Genomic DNA, 14079 nt, shown 5'->3' with positions numbered 1-14079 from the left:
CCAAAGTATGTCAGACGAAGCCCCAGAATCCTTGCCTCCAAGGAGCAGCTTGGTTTAATCCTCTCCAAGATGAATCTGTTTGTTTTCCTGGCAGTCCATACAAATTACAATTAAAAAAAAAAAAGCAAGATCACCATGAGCTGGGCCAGGGCTGGGATTTTGGGAATGGAAGGGAGCTCTCACTCCTTTCCTGTCTAGTCTAGTGAAAAGGACTACGAAGGAGAGGAGGCTGCCTTTGGGAAAATTTCCTAAAAGATGAATGTAGGCTGTTCCAATCAGTGGGCTTACATCCACAAACTATTAGTATTCTGCAAACTGTTCTGGGAACACCATGGGGATGGGAGCAGCTGTCACAAGGGGCCATGTGTGGCACTGGAAAAGGAGAGAGGCAGGCAGCCTCCAGTAGTGATGCCGACAACATCCTGTTTCACTCAGTCAGAAAGTCTGCAGAACTAGCTCATGGAAGAACTAGCACAGGGAAGTCATAAGGCACTAAGGGAAAGAAGGGTTTTGGAAAAATTCTTCACCAGCCTTATTGTTCGGATGATGGAGAGCCAGTGCTAGGCCTGCTCTAGGGATTTTGGAGTCCAGGCCCTGCCTTTTGCAGATCAGTTATGTTCTGTAAGCTGGGGCTGAGGAAGTAGGAACACTCTCATTTGGTATGACAGGTAAAGAGCTCTGATGGCCTGTTGTTGTTATGTGCCGTCGAGTCACTTGTGACTCATAGCGACCCTATGCACAACAGCCCCAAACCCTGCTCTATCCTGAGCCAACCTTATTGTCTCTGACACACCCACCCCCATTACCCCAGTCACTGAATCAATCCACCTCATAGAAGGTCTTCCTCTCCTGCGCTGTCCCTCCACCCTCCCAAGCATGACGTCCCTCTCCAAGGACTTATACCTTCTTGCGACATGCCCAAAGTATGTCAGATGAAGCTTCAGAATCCACGCAGTAAGGAAATGTGCTGGCAAACCAAAGGTATTGATTTGAATCCACCAGCTGCTCTGCAGAAGAAAGACAGGCCGTCTCCTCCCATGTGATTTACTGCCTCTGAAAACGCACTGGAGGGTCAGCTATGGGTTGGTTCCAACTTGACAGAACACACCAGCACCAGCACCAGTGCCATAGTTTGGAGGCGGCGAGGGCCAGAGGAAACCCAACCCTGCAGGCTCTGTGGTCTGCTTTCAGACATAGTCGACTCCCATTTCTCTGGGGTGCCTCTTCCTTTTGGTCACTGTCACCCTCTGGGAACTACCTGTACTGATTTTCCAAAACTCTGGCCCCATCCTGGACCAGCATGCTCTGCAATCTTTCTTTAAACCAAGAAAATGTTACTTATGAGAACCTCAAATGCTTGGCAACCTTTCCCAAACATATTTACCTGTATTTTCACCACCTCCAACCGAAGTTCCATGCCTGATTCTTCCATCATGATACACCACTTTACACAGCCGTCCTCGCCCTCTGTACTGTCAAACACCACCTATTCTTTTTCTTCTTCTTTATCCTCATAGCACTTCCTCCATCCTGACTGCAGTGTTTGGATCACTAGTCCTAACCCAGAGGCTGCTACATGCAGGGAAAGCAGACAAACTCTCCTTAGTAGTTGGGCTTCCAAAGGTGGAGGAAGAAGCTCTGGTGACCTAATGGTTAAGTCGCTGTGCTGCCAACCCAAAGGCAGGAGGTCTGAATCCACCAGCTGCTCCACAGGAAAAAAGATGGACAATCTCTTCTCATTTATAGCACTTGATAGGCTGCTGGACGGTCAGCTATGTGTCAGTTCTGACTTGATGACACGAAACAATAATCGAGAGGAGGAGGCATGGGAGAAGGAAGGCACCCAGATACATTTAATAAGGAAGGAGGAGAAAGAAACATTGAGAATTTAAAATACAAATCCAAAGGGTATAAAGAATCTTCACACACACACAAAACAGATGAGAAAGATAAACCTCAACTGCCAATGATGATGACAGATGGGCTGAGACGTATTGTATAGGCAAGAAGAGACACGGGCTCTGTAAACACAGACTTGGCTGTAAGCCCTGGCCCTGACACTGACTCTGTACCTCTGGAAAATTACTTAGTCTCTTTGAGCCACAGTTTTCTAATCTGTACAATGGGGACAACACTCATCTGGCGAGTTGTTGTAGACTGGCACAGAGTAGCTAGAGGCAGGGAGTTAACAGTTGGTGGGAGATAGATGATGTGTCAGAAGAATGAGAAAGAAATGAAGGAAAAGAGATGGTAGCAGAGCAGGGAAGAAGAGGACACCAGGGGACGGAAATACTTTAAAAATATATTTATTAAAAAATTTTGTGCTTTTGCAATAGGGAAGGCATTACGGGTCAACCAACACAGAAAAATATCCAACATTATATGTAATTTCATAAATGCCCACTCAAACAATGAATCATTGCCTATATTTGTAAAGATTTAAAAAGTGACAGCACACATTGTTGGCTTACAATATACACACTAATCTACCACATATGCAGGGAGCTCTCAAAGGCCTTGTTGGAGTGCCAAGACTGAGGGGGTGGGAAATCAGCAACAGAGAAAAGCTGAGAATGTACCAGGGGTCTCTGGGTGGAGCAAATAAATGGTGGTTAACATGCAAAGTTGTTGAGAGGCTGCAGAGCAAAGTCTACTGAGAGGTGCCTCTGCAGAACAGCCTGGTGATCTTTTTTCTTTTCCTCTCTCTCTTTTTTGTATTCCCCCCTGCCCCTTTCTTTTCTTTTCAGGTTCGACTGGCACAGGAGGAGACTGCTCCTCCTTTTCCAGCATCTGGTGGATTTGAACCTTGTGCCTTCGGGATTGCAGTGCAGCTTCTTGCCACTAGGCCGCCAGGGCTTCCACTTCGGAATGTTCCACAGGAGAAAGATGGGCATCTCCTCCTGTGTGATTTACAGCCTTTGAAAGCCTGCTGGAGGGTCAGTTCCAACTCAACAGGCACATAAGAACAAACACGGGATATCACAATAACTACTCTGACATACGTGGGGTCCTCATGAATTGGAATTGACTTAACTGTGACCGACTCCTGGTTTTTAAAAAGAATATGTGGTTGCTGTGATGCTGAAGCCTGTGACAGTGATGTGCCAATCGTGGTAATGGGTACCCCAGGTGGACAGTGTTGGCTGGAGCTTCCCGACTAAATCAAGCCTGGAAGCAGGAGCGGCATCCACTTCCAAAATGGCTTGCCTCCAGAAACTCTATGTATGAACAGTGCTCAGGCTGTTCGTTCATAGGGTCGCTATGAGTTGTCTACGACTCGATGGCATTAAACAACAACAACAACATGGGAAAGAGAAGAGAAGAAGATGGACTAAGGAGACAAGATGCATCTACAAGGATTGCTTATGGGGAGCGATCGCCCTTGAGATTCATGATGTGACTTTGAACTTCTAACCTCCTGAATGGTGAGAAAAGAAATTCTTTCCTTTAAAGACCCCCTCATCTGCAAAAAAAAAAAAAAATGTAGGAGCTTGTTGATTCTGGAGTCTCCACAGTCCAGCAAGAAAGCAGCAAAAGGGTGTCTAAGCAGGAGACTGACTGGGCTAGATTTAGGTAACACCACAGGGGGGCAGCATGGAGGCGGATTGGAGAATGAGAACTAAGGAAGACGTTCACCTTCAACAGACAGACCCTAATCTTGATACCATCCTCTAAATGGTTCTGTGATTCAGGGCAGTTGCCTACACCCTCTCCAACAGCCTCAAAGTGTGAAACTTGATTCGTCTAAGAAGCTAACTGCATTCATTGCCTTTGCCAACGGAAAGATTTAGGCAGAGGATGCCACACAGATTTTGCCCAAGAGAACAAATGTTTGCTGGGGTTTCTGGTCAATTCCTCCTCACTTTCACAAAGGGATGAAGACAAAAGGTTTCCCTTTGCTCCCACTGCAGGGGCCACCTTGGGACTAGGTAATAAACTTGAGGATGAAAGCCCAATATGTTGAGGATCGCATAGGGGAAAGATGGAAAAAGCTGCTGTCCTTGGGTTGCTGAATTCTGGAACTTCTTGACTGTCTACGGCAGGTTTATTGGCCTCTTGTTATAGGAATATGATAAATTCATGTTCTTCCTTCCCCCCCCCCCATGTGGTTAAAAGCATCCTAAATAATACAGTCAAGAGTGGATTGGCAGTTCATTCGGAAATTAATGAGAATGTACTTATAAAAAAAAAGAGTGGATTGTCAGAAATTAAAAGAGACCTTGGCTGGTGCAGCGGCTGTGAGAGTGGAGAGGATCGGCTTACAACAAGCAAGCTTAACGACTGCCATCATGAGTTGGTTCCAGCTTCTGGCGACCTCATGCCGTGAGCTGAACTGTGCTCCACGGAGTTTTCAATGCATGATTACGTGGACGCAGATTACAAGTTTCTCCTGTGGGACTTTTCGAGGACTGTAACCTCCAACCCTGTGGTTAGCGATGAAGCATTTTAACCATTTACATCAAGGAGGGAGACCCTAAAAAAGATGGAACGATAGTGGCTGAACACTGGGCTTGAGCACGCCACAGATCAGGAGGGCGGCACAGGACAGGGCAAGGTTCAGACCTGTTTTTCACAGGGTTGTTATGAGTCATCGTCGACTCGATGGCACCTAGTAACAACCGCGGGGAGCCCATGTAGGGATTAAGAATAAAGAATTTCTAACTTTAGTAACTAATTAGGTGAGTGAGAAGAAGAAGAATGGTTGGCTCCCAGGTTTCTGCCTAGAGTGGAAGGGTCCACCAGCTGATATGTGTCCATCCCTGTCTTCTTCATGAATGGCTACATGAGTGGGAATTAACTGGACGGTGGTGGATTTTGGTCATTACTATTGTCATTATTATTATTCTGTTCCATATCTTCAGAGATAGCTTCAGTTTCAAATCGTCTCTATCAGTGTCCCTTCAAGTTGGGCCTTATGTTCTGATTTTTATTTTACAGAACAATCTACCTGTAAGCCTCTTAGCTTTAAAGTGGGTCAGGAAAGACCACAGTCATATTCTAAGCCCTCCAGTGCGAAGCTGGAGATCCTGAATTATGGCCTAGAATTCTGACAGCCCAAGTCTTCCTCTCCTTTCTGGCTTAGCAAACGGGCAAAGAACGGCAGAATACCAGTTAGTTCTCCCGTTAGGTTAGTTCCTCGCTGTCTAGGACATAGGGGGCTAGACAGAGAAGGAACATTAGCTACAGAGAAAATATCAAGTCAAGATCACGGCTTTTACCCTACTCTAGCCCTAGTCAACACATGGCAGAGAGGTACTCTGAAATAAAAGAAAAAAGAATTAGGAATTGGCTACTATCCTCTCCTAAAATAACAGCAAAAATCTGCTAAATCTGGCCTGTCGCATGCTGGCATGTAGGAGGGAGAACAAGAAAACATGGGGGTAAAGCAGTGTTTAGATGAGGAAGATCTGGGGAATGGGGAAGAAGGAAACCTCTGTTGTGGCAGGAAATTCAAGAATCATTTGGGACCACCCAGGCAGCAGTGGTGTGGGTGGGGGTATGTCTGTGTGCATGCACGCACATGTGGGTCCTGGGGCTGGGGGCAGGCAGGCAGACAGAGAGAAACATCTGCTGTGGACCCCAGGGCTGGCCTAGAGTGTGTGTGTGTGTGTGTGTGTGTGTGTGTGTGTATATGTGTATCTGCAGTGGCTGGGGGTAGGGTGGGGATGGGGTGTGGGAGCCCAACAGGCAGGCAGGCAGGCAGGCTCCAAGAAACATCTGCTCTAGATCCTAGGACTTGCCAGCATTTGAAATAACCCAAGGGTGTGAGCCTCCAACCTGGGCCCTGCCTTTGGGTGTGGGCCAGCACTGGGGGAGGTCTGGGGAAGCCCACAATGCAAATTTCCCAGGAAAGAAGAGAGGGGAGCTCAACTTTGTTAAAGGCCTGCCATATGAAGTCAGGTTCCAGGAAAGCGTCATGCTGAAAGTATTAAACAGAATTATTTTTATCTAATGCTTCCATTAGGAAGTGAGGTTTTGGTTGCATCTGACCCTAGCTGTTGCCTCAAAGCTCAGGTCCTATGCTATGTTTTTCACTAGATCCACGGGCCCTGGTACACAGGACCTCTTGAGATGACTAGCTAGATAATTTATTCAGTCTGTCACTTTCTAGGACTAACTTTTCTGATCCTCCTGGTCAGAAATTGTTTCTTTTCCCCTCCTCTTAGCAAAATCACATCCTGCCTTTTTTGATCTTGTTATTTCGGCATATATTTGATTTTCCTTGCTAAAGTGTTAACTATTAAAGGATAGGTCTTCCTTTGGTTTTTAGTTTTAAGTTACTTTTGTAAACTGTGCTATGCCCTCAAAAATACATATAAAATGTTGATTGTAAATTTCAATAAACACATATACATACAATCACAGACAGATATTCTCTGCACTCATCCTATTGCTAATGAATTACAACTGAATTATGGCTGACCCTCCAGTGGGTTTCTGAGGCTGTAAATCACATGGGAGGAGGCTGCCCATCTTTTCTCTCTGGTGAATTCAAACTGCCAGAGAGGTGAAGCCTTTGGGTTAGCACTGCCACTCCCTACAGACAAGGCCACCAGAGCTCTCTCCATTCTCTACAGATGTCCATTTACAGGTGTGAGAGGGAGTGGTTCTCCCAGATTCCCAAATTCTGGCTAGCCACTGTTTCTCGAAACCTAGAGCTCAAACCCATGGGCTCAGGAGCCAGCTTCTCTCTCACCTGATTCTTGTTTTGGGTTCACTATAACCAAGCCTTTGGTGGCTTAGTGGTGGGGAGTTGCACTGCCCATCCAAAGGCCTTCGGTTCAAATCCACCAGGTGCTCTGCAGGAGAGCAATGGGCAATCTCTTCCCATGCGATTAACTGCTTCTGAAAATCCACTAGAGGGTCAGTTATGTGTCTGTTCTGAGTTGAAAGTACACAACAAGAACAACATACTCAAGCCAGCTACACAGAACCAACTCACCTTCTACCCAAAGCTGCTCCAGGTCTGTCTCAATGATGGCTACACGGAGACCCAGTGCCAGGGCCCCAAAGGCCAACAGTCCCAAGAAGAGTACTTTGCCACAATGTCTCTGTATCCTGCAGCCCAGAGAGAAGAGCAGACCCTGGAAGTAAGCACGAAGCCAGAGAGGAGTCTTGAAGCTCCCAGTTAAGGTCTGGAAATAGAAAAAATAGGTTAATTTATGAAATTGTTCCCTCCACTCTCTACATTTGCTCTCTGCCAAGTGTGCCCCGCTTCTTGATTTTTGGAAGCAGATCAGGAAGTACCAGCGCTGACACAAGTTCAATATTTAAAAAGATTCAGAGTCCTTCCTTCCTCCACCCCCAGCTCCCTGAGGAAGGCACAGAATCCTTTTCAACGGATACAGAAACGACAGTTTTTGCACTAAAGTGCATAGAGGCGAACCCACTGACACGGAATCCTGCCAGTGAGAAACCAAGGAGAATCATGCACTAATCTCACCTGTCTGCGAGCGGACACTGGTGAACACACGACACTCACACGTATTACATTTTGTAGACGTTCGAATAATAGAACTGGCTTCTTCTGACCTAGTTCTCAATTTTTCTTTTTCCTAGTGAGAGATTTCTACTCACCTGGGGAGCCGAGGTTCGAGCTGGGGGTGTGTAGCTGGGAGGCAGCTCCCCGAGGGCCGGTGGTCGAGCCATATAGGCGAGGACAGGGGGCCGTAGGCGCCCCCAGACCGCATTATCTGGGCGCCCTCATACGGTGGACGTGCTGGCTTGGCCCCCCTGAACCACTGGCCTGGCGTCAAGCCTCAGGGAGGCCGCGAAGTCGCGGGCGGCGGAGAGCCCGAGGGTGCGATGCGCAGTGCCTGCCGTGAGAGGGCGGCGAGCGGGGCGCAGCGGCCGGAGTCCCCGCGCAGGCGGCCGCCCGCGGTCGGGGGGGACAGCGGCGCTCGCGTGCAGCCTCGGCCAGCGCAGATACCCACCCGAGACTACCGGCGCGGCTCGAGGTGGCGACAGCACTGCGGCGGAGGCTGCCGGAGCCCCAGAAAAAGAGACTGGCCAGGGCGGCACCCTCCTATTGGCTGAGGGGCCCGCAAATTACCCGGAGCCGCGCGGCCCCAGCCGCTGCTAGGCAACAGCCCCGCGGGGGGGCGGGGCGGGAGACCACCCAAGCAGGGCCACCCCTCTCCTCGCCGCTGCGCCCGCCCGCGGGGCCCTCCGGGAGGAGGAGGGAGGGAGAGCCTGGAGAGGCGCGGCGCCGGCCGGCTAGAAGTCAGGGCCACCCTTCTAACCGCCCCAGCCGAGGCCCGAAGACCTCTTTCATTCCTCCCTGCCATGCTTTTTTGCCCCCTTCAGCCCACTCTCTCCATTAAGACAGAATTACCTCTCTAAAATGCGTATCTGATCGATACCATGGGTCCAAAGACTGAGAGCTGCTGGGTTCATAGCCTTCTCTTCCATAGTTCTGCTCACACCTACCCCAATGTTTCTCTTAGCCTTGTTTATTTATTTGTAATTTCATAAACACTACTATGCTGTTTCTTTGTCCAGCAGATAACTTTCAAAACTCATGTATCTGTCACTTTTTGACGTCTTCCTTGAGCCCTACTTCTTCCCTGCTGGTGCGCAGTCCCTTCTTTTTTTGTGCTCATTGTTGTTAACTGCCTTGGAGTTGGCCTCACTCAAGGTACAACTGAAGGAAATGCTGCCCTGTCCTGGGCCGTCTTCATGATCAGTTGCAGATCTGACCACCTAGTGTTTTCATTGCTTGGTTTTTGGGCGTAGATTGTCAGACCGTCTTCCATTCTGGTGAAATCTGGCCAGCATTCTATATAGCAACATGCAAGTCTCCATTGACAAGTATTGTGCTTGTGCATGAGATGCATTGGCTGGGAGTTGAAATGGAATTTCCTGCATGGGAAACTCGAAGAATTAGACCACTGAGCCACCAATGCCCCCTAACACTGTCATGCTCCTTAAAATACATAGTACTTGATATGGCATTTATGACAGGAATTTGTTTAAGATTTCTGGTGCCTTAGTGGTTAAAACATTCAGCTGCTGAGAAAGATCTGCAGTACAGTGTGGTACAAGTCCCAAGACTTGTAGCTGTAGAAAACCTGAGCAGTTCTACTGTGTCCAATAGGGTCCTTGTGTGTGGTAATCAAGTCTATGGCAATAGGTTTTGGTTTCTTTGCTTTTAGGTAAGTCTCCGTAACTAGACACTGTACTGTGTTGTTAGGTGCTGTTGAGTCAATTTTAAATGCAGTGACCCACTTTGAATGAGTAGAACTACATCTGTTACCTTTATTGGAAGAGATTGGCAAATCTTTCTCCTCTGGAGTCACTTGGGTTTAAACTACTAGCCTTTCAGTGTACAAAAACGAACTTAACTGTTTCACAACCAGGGTTCTTTAATAGATGGAATATTCCCTTTACTATACTTTCCTCAATGAATCATTTTGAGTATGCTGTTTCTGCTAAGATGACTGATTAGTAGACCTGACTGGCAGAGGATGAGGGAAGTCAATATCCTAGTACAATTTGGGAAAGAGAAAAAAGATTCTCCAATAAACTCATTACTCTAACACATCTGACCAATATCCTCCACTTTATTATTATATTATAAAGCTTTCCTCTCCCCCTGATCTTCCTATCAATCATTTGGAGAATGTCTTTAAGGTTGTTGTTAGGTGCTGTTGAGTTCAGTATGACTCATACTCTGTGAACAGCAGATCTGAACCCTGTCCTATCCTATACCATTCTCACAATTGCAGACAGACTTACAATTGCAGTCACTGTGTCAATCCATCTGGTTGAGAGTCTTTCTCTCCTTTGCTGGCCCTCAACCTTTCCAAGCACGATGTCCCTCTTCAAGAAATAGCTTTTTTTAAAAAAATTTTAATTTATTTATTTTTCATTTCAATGAACATCTACAGAGATTTTTCTAGCAATATGCCCAAAGTATGTGAAATGAAGCTTTATCATCTTTGCCTCCAAGACACCTGCTTGCTCTTTTGGCAATACATGAGATATTCAGTACTCTTCTCCAACTCCACAACTCAAAGGTATCAATTCCTCCCTGTCATTCTTATTCATTGACCAGCTCTCAGAAGCACAGCAAGTGACTGAAAAGACCATGGTCTGAATAAAGTACATCTTGGTCCTCAAACTAACATCATCACTCCCCAGTAATTTGGAGTGGTCCCTGACTGTAGATTTTCCCAATGCAATGCAGTATGTCTCCTGATGTCCTGACTGCTGGTACCAAATGTATTGATTGTGGAGTCAAGTAAGATGAAGTTGGTGACAGTTTCAAAGTCAACAGTTGTAAAGATTTAGAGCCTTGGAAACACCCTAGAGTAATTTTACTGTCTTATAGGATCACTATGAGTTGGAATTGACTTGACAGCAGTGGACAAGTACTGCTTATGTGATCTTGGACAAGTTACATTATCCATGACATTGATACAATGTTAGAGAATACAGTGGTTAAGAAACAACTCTAGCAAAAATGAGGTACACCTACCCACCATTCATGTGTGTATGTGTGTGTTTATGAAAGTGACCAGGCTGTCTGAAGGGGAAGGTTTGAGGAGGAATCTGTGTAGGTACCAGGACTGGCCCTCTCCATGTCCTTTCTCTGGGGATTTCACTCACTTTCTTCTTAGCTGACTTCTTGTATTTCCCGAGTGGGGTGGGGCCATGGGCAGCACTCCACCCTCATATATTGTTTATGAATTATGCCTTGGAACATATATGCCCTGTGGGTAGGAGTCCCTGAGTATTCGAAATGCTAGCCTCCTAGCCAATAGGCTAGTGTTGGAGTCTTCCCAAAGGTGTGTTGGAAGTAAGGCACAAATTAGTCTTCTGATTCCCAGTAGCAGTTTCAGACAGCAGCTCCAGGCCAACAGTACCTACCTGGTGAGCCTTTGGTGCTAGAGATTACAACTGGAGGTCAGAGAATGACCCTTTTACCTTGAGAAGGAGGAGACAGACCAAGAGCCAAAGCAGCACCTTACCATTTCTATGTGGTAGAAAAAACCTTGCTACAGTCCTCCTGGGTGACTGGCAGATGGCTCAGTGGAGGATAAGCCACCCCGAGGCTGCCTGGCCTCCAGCAGAATATGTTCTCCTGCTTAGACTCTTTCCCTCCCCAGTGGCTCCACCAGAACTGCGTTTTCTAGACTTTCCATCTGGGTGGTCTTTCCCACAAGCCCCCTCCCCCTTTCCCTCAGACACATTTAACTGTTTAGAAAGCAGCATACAAAGGCCTGGGTTACAGTACTCCTCCTTTAGGGGTAGAGATGGCTGGATAGGATAAAGACAGTGTACCACTTGTAAACTCTCCAAAAGCAAAAACAGCCCCAAAACTAGTTTGTAAGATCTCTAGATTGCTCTTGGGGCTACAGCTGAAGACTTTTCTTCTCTCTCCTTACTAGGAATGGAAGGATGATAGGAATAGTAATGGAGTAAAGGACCAGAAAGTTTTATTTCTGGCCCTGGAAAGAAAAAAAAGGACAATCTTGGCAGACAGTCCCCTTCCTGCCTCGAGGAGCTCTTGCCAGCAGGTAGGAATGAGGTGTTACTGAGAAAGGAGTTCCTAGAGTAGTAGTCATCAAATTTTGCCTGACCTGCCAAGTTCCCAGATCCTTGAGCCTCAACACCTCCCCAGAATGCGGATTTGGCACTGAAGGAACCCATCCTCCTTCCTCTGCTTCCTTCATGATGGGAGAGGTAGGCTGGCCATATCTATACTGGTTTCTATTCCATGGAGAGTAGCTAGTTTTCAGTTGCTCACTGTATTTCATAATCAAACCCACTGCTGCTACTGCCAAAAGGCAACAAAAACTGTCCCTGCCTCATATAGACACATAGAACAAAGAGAAGAAAAATGAAAGCATCATGAGCACCCAGCCAGTCCTGGGGTTGGAAACAGAAGCTGGGGGCTCCTTCCAGGTGGGACTCAAGCTTGGCAAGGCTGTCCTCTGGGAGTCCTCACCTACCCTGCCTCCTCCACTTCCCTCTTATCCTCAGTGCCAGCGGCTGATGATGGCCTTGTGTAAGGGGAAGACAGAGGAGAGGCTTTCCTTCCACCTCATTGTCAGGGGATCCCAGGTTTCTGTGGAAAAGCCCAGGAAGGGGTCCAGGAGGGCTCTGGACCAGTTTAATCCCTAGCCTCTTCTCCTTTTCCATCTCACCCTTCCTCCAAATATACTCAGCTCCACCCCCTTTCTGTGGCTAAGGAAGGAAGAGTCTTTAGAAAGTCTAACAACCTTCTCTCCTCTTTCTGAAAAAAGAGGATTAAATCTAAGAATGGGAAAGATCTTTAAAAGTCATCACTCCAGCTTTGCCATTCTGCAGATGAAACAGAGAAGATAGTAACTTAGTCAAAACTAAACATTTTAGAGGTTGGACTGTTCCCAGCATCACCTGGGCCCTACAAATTTAATTTCAGTTTCAGAGGGAGGCCAACACTTGATTCACTCTGGGAACTACCACTCTTCCTGCCCCCTTTCTCAGTCAAAGTGGTTTCAGTCCCTTCAACTTGTGACTAGAGCACACTTCTAGGAACTCTGTTCTGACCAGTGGAAGGAATGTGGTGTTTTAGAGCTCCCAGGAAGGCCAGAGGGGGTGGAGATCCCCCAGGGTAGAATGCTCATCCAGTCTCTTATGAGCTCAATGATCAGGCCAAATTATACAACTGACTAGAGAGCCTTGAGTATTTTTGAGGCAATGTAGAAACCAGTATTTCAAATCATTCTTTATAATTACTGCCACCCACAGAGGACATCAAGAGAAACCTTCACTTTGATAATTCTAGGAGGTGAAATCTCACTCCAGGAGCCACTTTTATCTTCCACCAAACACCTGCAAGTTGTAAACGCAGTTCAGGGAGGGGTAAGAGCACAGTGCATGTGTGTGTTTGAAGGGGAGTGGTGGAGGACAGCACTGAATATGGAACTCTCATTCCTCAATTATCTGAAGCAGAAGAGACTATATAATAATTATATAAAGGAGAGCAGTTGGAAAAGAGTCAGAACATAAAACCATGTGGGATCTTGGTTCTTCCTCACAATGTTGGCAGACTTCACCAAGACTCTCCTTACCAGGCCATGATGCTCCTTCATACTCTGCCTCCACTAAAACCTGTGGAGACTTGCTGGCTAGGCAGGGACTGCCTCGTACTTGCTTTGAAAGTCTCCTGGAGACAATAGTTGAACTGGAGAAGGTGGCTAGAAACTGAGTGAGAGGACAGGAAGTGAGAATGGCAAGGACTAGGGAGTGATGGTAGAAGGTTGAGAGCCTGGAACTTCTGTGTCAGGGAAGGTGCAGGGAGAAGTAAGTCGAGTGAAGCTCAAGGATCATGCTGCTTCAAATAAAGCAGCTGCAGAGGGAACAGCACGTGTGGCAGTGGCACAATGCCAGCAGCTAGGTTTATGGATCCAGAAAGCCTGATTAGGGTCAGGGGCAGTAGTACTCCTAGGTCTTTTTAGTAAAGGATACTTTATGGACTTGGCTGTGCCAGTTAGTCAGCAAGTTTCCTCTCAAGAGCTTACCCATTGGACACCTACTGCTCCAGCCCAATAATCTTGGGACTGAAGAGATGGGCTGTTCTATTGTGTCCTATTCTGTTCCACACACTTCTCCAGGTGGATCCATGAGCACACACGTGTATCTCTGGAGTCCACATGATTTGGAGCTCAGTACTGCTCCACAAGTCTCCACCATGCCTTTGGCAAGCTCTCTTTATTGGGAAATAAATACAGAGTCAAACAGGTGAGCCAGCCAACATCTGTAGTTTTGGGGGCCAAGAGAAGGCATACAACTTCCTCAGAACTCAGATCTCCATAAGCTGGTCACTCCCCACGATCACTTCATTCACTCGTTTGGCTACAAAAGAAAAGGAAAAGATTTTCAGAGAATTGGCAGCAAAAGACATCATTTCAGACCCAACTGGTTTTAATTCCACGTTCACATTAGGAGGATGGGACTGACTTGCTGTACACCTCTGAGGAAATTTCACCTAGGAGGGGAAATGGAGCTGGGTCTTAAAGGATGAATAGGATTTCCCCAGGTAGTAAATCAGAGGGATGGTATTCTAGGCTGTTAGAATAGGTGTGAGAA

The 14079-nt window shown here is 46.9% G+C and overlaps 2 protein-coding genes across 3 annotated transcripts in view; both read right to left on the bottom strand.

Annotated features, from left to right (window-relative positions):
- PTCH2 (patched 2) overlaps nucleotides 1–7650 on the bottom strand; it is a 16283-nt gene extending 8633 nt beyond the window's left edge. Inside the window, exons 1-2 of the mRNA XM_006899000.1 lie at nucleotides 7579–7650; nucleotides 6944–7136 (exon numbers count right to left, since the gene is read on the bottom strand). Of these exons, the coding sequence (XP_006899062.1) occupies nucleotides 6944–7136; nucleotides 7579–7650 (265 nt within the window). The remainder of the gene's footprint in view (nucleotides 1–6943; nucleotides 7137–7578) is intronic.
- Nucleotides 7651–13374: 5724 nt separating this feature from the next.
- The window catches only part of EIF2B3 (eukaryotic translation initiation factor 2B, subunit 3 gamma, 58kDa), a 236212-nt gene continuing 235507 nt past the window's right edge, over nucleotides 13375–14079 (bottom strand). The window contains exon 10 of one of the 2 annotated variants that reach the window (XM_006898999.1): nucleotides 13375–13845. In XM_006898999.1, coding sequence (XP_006899061.1) covers nucleotides 13830–13845 — 16 coding nt within the window. In that variant the 3' untranslated portion in view covers nucleotides 13375–13829. The remainder of the gene's footprint in view (nucleotides 13846–14079) is intronic. The other variant, XM_006898998.1, reaches the window with a different exon arrangement.

The sequence above is a fragment of the Elephantulus edwardii genome, unplaced genomic scaffold (genome assembly GCF_000299155.1).
Source record: "Elephantulus edwardii isolate Elephantulus edwardi_28Jun2011 unplaced genomic scaffold, EleEdw1.0 scaffold00243, whole genome shotgun sequence".
Lineage (NCBI taxonomy): Eukaryota > Metazoa > Chordata > Mammalia > Macroscelidea > Macroscelididae > Elephantulus > Elephantulus edwardii.
This window is presented reverse-complemented; position numbering and strand designations above follow the sequence as displayed.